Here is a 6,000-nt window from a genome sequence, read left to right as displayed (position 1 = left end):
ACCTTCAACAAATCTCTTACTTTCCACCTGAATCAGACTTTTGCATTTGTTGACTACTTTAGTTTGATCTTCATTGAATGATCTTTTGCTGCCAACGTTTTTATTATTTTTCTTTTTACCTGGAAATGCTCAGAATAAAAAAGCCTTGGGGTTAATGTAACTCACTGACAGAGAGAACCGTGGAAAAAAACTAAAAAGATCTAAGTGAAATACTTCAGTCAGTTAATGAAAATAAATTTTCGGCTGCACTGTCTGAAATATGCAACTCTCTGGCCACAACGTCTGCACCTACTTTGAACCTGTGAACTGCAAAAGCATTTTAAAACAATCTCTACAAAAGACAATTCTCTTGTCTAATTTTTAAGTCCATCATTTTTTCAGCAAATCCACCAGGAGTCATTTTATACCAAAAGATTAGTGGACAAATTTTGGAGTCTTGTCAACTTTTTTTATATTTTAAAAACTAAACTGGATTATGATGATGGTTTAACTGTATTTTCCCTTAAAGGGAATGAAAAAAAAAACTTTCACTTAAACCATTACGTTGAATCAGAGACTTAAGATGTGTATCTTTTGTTTCAGTTGTTGTTCAGCGCAGTGTAAACAATGCTGCTGATGCATTATTCAAACCTACTTGCTTGAAACCCTGGATGTTGAAGCTCTGTCTTGCTGTCATTTAGATGCTGTTTAAATAAATGTAAGACAAATGAAAACCATGTCTTCTGAATAATCTTGAACATGATCTAGGATAGAAATATACTTTGTTTTCCAACATCAAACCTTTATTCTTGAACCTACATACACACTGAACCTTGTAGGTTCTTTTTTCTGGTCTAGTCTATATCTAATTGTGTGTCTGTGTATATTTATATACAGTATAAATAAATGAAGGTGGTCAGGTGGACATGATATTGGTTTCCGAGTGAATGCACTACTCATGACCAAATTTAAAAACAATATAAAACAATATGCATAATTCAACCAAGAATGTTTTATTTTCCTCCTAATATTCTAACCTCTGTGGATAGACGTCTGATATTGATTTTAACAGCCACATAATGGTGTCACTTTACACCAAGAAGATGGTATTTAGTGGCATTTAGACAACGGGCCATAATATAGATGTAATGATTTTCCTCTTTCGCTGASAAAAAAAGCACATGTTGTTTAAGACTGTGTGTGTAAGTGTGTGCGCGTCCCTGCTTTGTGTTCAAACGTGTGCAGCAAAATCCATTCTTATCAAATCCAAATACCAGGGTCAGCTCAAAAAGCAGCKACTGAGGGGAGCACCACTTAACATTTAACACAATAATACCTCACCTCCCTGCCAACATGCCGGTGAAACACCAGCTCTCACATAATCTAGTTATAATTGAATGAATTACCACCATCAATAGAAAGCATTTTGTTTCACTGAAAACACCTCCACATGAACAAAATGCCCCACTGGGGATCATGAGAGGGGATGAGCATCGGTGCATGTGCTGTTACAGCCAGCATGCAGTTACTTTTTAACCACTCCCCACACAACGATAAACAATAAAATAATTGGAGACAAAATTTATTTTCTGCACAGAGCTTCCCTCCTGACCAAATACACAGTTTTTTTTTTTGTTTTTTTTTTGACGCAGCATCTTTTTAGGGCTGCACAATATATTAAAAAGTGTATAATCATTGCAATATCAGTGAGTGCAATATCAGTATCACAAAGGACTGCTTGGACAGCAATAAATCACAAGCCTTTATGTTTCAAGTAGACATTCACTTTCTGCATGCAAATATAGTTAGTCCAACAGACTCACKGCCCTTGGTGTCTACACTTGATTTAGATCAGATATTCTTAACCCATGGGCCGCGAGCGCCACCTTGAAGACCTCAAAAGAACAATAGTTTTTAACTTTGGGCTGCAGAGGGCCACGGGATTACATTAATTTTGAATAAGGTGCAATACACTTTCTCACCACTAGTAGCAGTAGTGCGCCACTCAGATGTTTAACAACTTTTTTTTAATACGTAGAAGAAGAACCTTAGAAACCTGCCAGGAATGGAAACCTATTTTAAATTAAAAGTAGAAGCAAAAATGAAAGTAACTCGTCAAAAAACACCAAAGATTTTCACTTATATGAAGTGTAGCTTCTGTTTTTGCCTTGCAATATTTTAAAAGTTCAAAACTTTATCAAATAGATTTGCAGATACAGCCATATTTTAATTTGCATTTTATCAAATCAATTTTTGTAGTTTCCTTTTAAACATTTTGAATGTATTTTAGAGAAACTGTAAACTTGTCAAAAAGCTGTTGTTACTGTTATTGTTTGTCACTAATATGAAGAGCAGCTTCTAGTTCTACTATGCAAAAGTTTAAAAAGTTTAAATTTGATAAACTGCAATTTTTCATTTGCAATTTATCAAATTTAATTTTACTCTGTTTTTATTTGCAACATTCCCATTGCACATTTTGATTGTATTTATTTTATGACCACAATTTTTATTGAATTGTCTATTTTGTTATTATGTATTTTAGAGAAACTGTAAACTTGTCAAAAAGCTGTTGTTACTGTTATTGTTTGTCACTAATATGAAGAGCAGCTTCTTGTTCTACTATGCAAAAGTTTAAAAAGTTTAAATTTGATAAACTGCAATTTTTCATTTGCAATTTATCAAATTTATTTTTACTCTGTTTTTATTTGCAACATTCCCATTGCACATTTTGATTGTATTTATTTTATGACCACAATTTTTATTGAATTGTCTATTTTGTTATTGTTTATGTTAAAAATGTATTTTTGTGTTGATAAGCCTGAGTGGTCTGTTGACCAGTGTGTGTGTGTGTTCAAATATGGGCAAGTTACAATATGAAAAAATGTTTGTCATAGTTATGTCTTGTGATTATTTGACAGGAGTTTTACTTTTAAAATGTAAGTTTATTTAATTTAGTTATAATGCAAATACAATACAAATTAAACAAAGATAATTATCATTTTGATCCGTACATTGGTAATGTGTGACTGGGCCTCGTGCCCCTTTATGTTCAACAAATTGGGCCCTGAGGTCAAAAAGGTTAAGAACCCCTGATTTAGATGATATGACAGAACATAGAGAGGAGTGAAGAAAATCATCACCATGATTTCTTCATCACGATAAACTTGCAAATTGCAAGCTTTTTCTGATATTCGATTTATTGAGATTTTATTAATATTTGTAGCTTTGTGCATGTAGTCAGTTTAACAAAAGTTAAAATGTAAAAGCTAATTCTTGTTCTGATCAAAATAAATATGTTTTTATTTTACCGCACAGACAATTTAGCATTGTCTTTATTAGCTCAAGGGCACCATAACCAAAAATGCTTTTAAAAAAAGTGGCAAAATGTTTGTCTAAACCCCTCTCTACCAATTCCACTTTAATTTCCTCTTTCCTATTCTGGTTGATTACTTTTTAACTGTATGAAAAGTAGAGACCTGAAAACACCTTACCTCAGCATGACGTTCTTGCCATCACTTCTGGCACAACGAACCTGTCGCGTCTGGTATCCCACTTCTAGTTCCCACGACATCGGGTATTTAATGTGCACTTGTGTGTGATGGTGGTGGCTGTGATGAGAGTGGTGGTGAGAAGCCACTGTGTGCATCGTGATTGTGTTGTTCTCACTGGAGCTTGTGCTGAAGTCCACTGTGGTCCTCCCATTTAAAAGGACATCTTTTTGATGGGGCAGTCGGCAATTACTCCAAGCCCCCACTTTAAGGCTGTACTGGTACTCACCCTCTGCAACGGGGCATTTAGCAGAGTTAGTACAAGTCCTGATCTCAGTTAGGTTTGGACAATTCGCCCCTCCGTACATCGGTGCGGCCAGGACATGTCTAGTCCTGTGCTGCAAACCGGCACCGCAAGTTTTGCTGCAAACTGACCAAGAGGTAAAGTCTGAAACCACACAGTCCTGAGGGCAGGGGATCAGGCACGCCTGCTCAATGGGTGGTTTCTGGGAAAAGAATTCACAAATCCTCGTGCTGACCGTGCTTCGGTTCGAAGTGCGGACACAGTGGATGTGGCGCTTCTGGATGCCATGCTGCGCCGTAACGCACTCGGTTGTCTTCTGCTTGAGCTCGTTGGAAAAGAACGGCACGAGAACACATCCTCCCCAGTCAGAGAGCTCCCATTCAAAGAGGTCTTGGTGCCAGTCGCAGACCTTAAAGCACTGCCTCTTGCTTTCTGGCTTGTCCATGTGCTGGCAGTGCGAGTGATGGGTCGTCCAGCCCTCCATGTGGACACACCATATCGTCCTCGTCTGAACCCCACCAGAACCACAATCCTCCCCGATACACTGACCCCACTGGCCTGGAACAAGGAAGACACACAGAGAGGACACTTTTGTTAAAAAAAAAGAAAATTAAAAAAAAAGTTGTCGTAAAGAGAAAAAAGGCAATGATTTAAATTGCAGCTATTTGGAAGCTTGCAATCAAGCCCAATCCAAGGCCATTCACTTAACCTCTATGATTGCTTTATTCATGAACTGAAGGAGAGATGAACAAAGAAACACAAGGTAATCAAACTAGTAGCAGACATCAATACAGAAAATACAAGGTCAGTTTCTGCTTCACAAGGACTTGATTCATTTGATCAATATTTTGGGCTTTTAATGCTAAAGGGACGTGTTACTCAAATAACATTGTGACAGATGCTAGACATTTGCTAGAAGAAATATGAGCATATTAAACACAATCGATTACAAAGAATTCACTTGCAAGTTAGGCTAAACTTTTTTTTCTGTGGAATTTTGCTTACCTGAACTTTTAATGTCTCAGTGGATTTATTTCCAAACACCTGAGTAAGTGTAATTMTTCCCATTGAGGGGTGGTTTCCTTTTAGAAGACTTGAGGACATAGCATGATTTAAAACAAAAGTTTAAAAAAGTGTTTTTTTAAGACAGACACGGTAAGGTGATAGCACTGTTCAAATATTTAGTTGGCAGCAAGTTCATGAACTTGTTTCACTTCACAGTGCTTCAGCTGCAAAGGCATCCTTTGTCTTCTTCACAAAGCACTTTAAGTGTAAATAGAAGGGTTTTTACAGATATTTCAAAGACTATTAATCAAACTCTATTGATTTTAATCAAAAACAGCCCAAGCTTCTCTGGCATTTTCCTGTGGTCAGAGTCTTTAGTCACAAACACTATGAGGTTTCAAGCTATCTCGACGCACATCAATTAAATCACTTTGACAGAAAGAATCCATAGCTTCAGTTGGAAAATAAATTTCACCAGCTTAAGATGTGTTTTTTTTTTCTTTTCATCTACAAAAAGAAAATGAAGTTTATATAATGTGCTGTAGATTTGCTGTGCAAAGCAAAGACCCAAGGAGCAAGACCTGGTGGATATTGATATCTATGAAAACCCCATCAGAGCTGAAAACGGTTTCAATTGACTTTTAYATCGCCGAAGTTCCAACAGTCGATGCCTGAAAGGTCTTCTTGCAGCATATTTTCTTCACACAGAAAAAAAAAAGTCTACAGAACCTTTTTTCTCTAAACTTTAAACTCATCTCCATCCTTCTGCTCTGTGCAGAGCTGGTCGTTTTGAAGCTGAAACTCATTTCTCTGATGCTATTGTYAGATTGAGGATGTCACTGGACCGCTGCTGATTTATATGAGTGAAATGTTGGGTGGCAGCTGGTGGGACAAGTGGCCAGCAGCAGAAGACAGACTGTGTAGTATTAAACTCACCATTGGGTTGCATTAAGATTAGCTGCTCATGCTTTGACATTCTTGCACAAGAGCTGATTGCTGACTTGCTACATCATTAATTTAAGCTATTTCTGTACACAGGGATGACTTTCTGCACCAGTCAATACTGCAACTGAGCTGAAGCATTCTGTTGTGCAGTAATGATGTGGTATTGGCGTAGAGTTTAGCTGTTGAGCAACCTAAAATGCTCGTTCTAATAAATTCCACTCATAGCTTCATTATGACTTGGGATAGCAACTTTATTTTTAAGCATTTCCCATTTATCTG

The 6,000-nt window shown here is 36.9% G+C and overlaps 1 protein-coding gene across 2 annotated transcripts in view; it reads right to left on the bottom strand.

Moving 5' to 3' along the window:
- The window catches only part of thsd7ba (thrombospondin, type I, domain containing 7Ba), a 193,635-nt gene that overhangs the window by 110,458 nt on the left and 77,177 nt on the right, over positions 1-6,000 (bottom strand). For both annotated transcript variants that reach the window (XM_014020100.1, XM_014020101.1), the window contains exon 4: positions 3,471-4,329. In XM_014020100.1, coding sequence (XP_013875554.1) covers positions 3,471-4,329 — 859 coding nt within the window. The remainder of the gene's footprint in view (positions 1-3,470; positions 4,330-6,000) is intronic.

Source organism: Austrofundulus limnaeus, unplaced genomic scaffold, assembly GCF_001266775.1.
Source record: "Austrofundulus limnaeus strain Quisiro unplaced genomic scaffold, Austrofundulus_limnaeus-1.0 Scaffold240, whole genome shotgun sequence".
Taxonomy (NCBI): Eukaryota; Metazoa; Chordata; class Actinopteri; order Cyprinodontiformes; family Rivulidae; genus Austrofundulus; species Austrofundulus limnaeus.
This window is presented reverse-complemented; position numbering and strand designations above follow the sequence as displayed.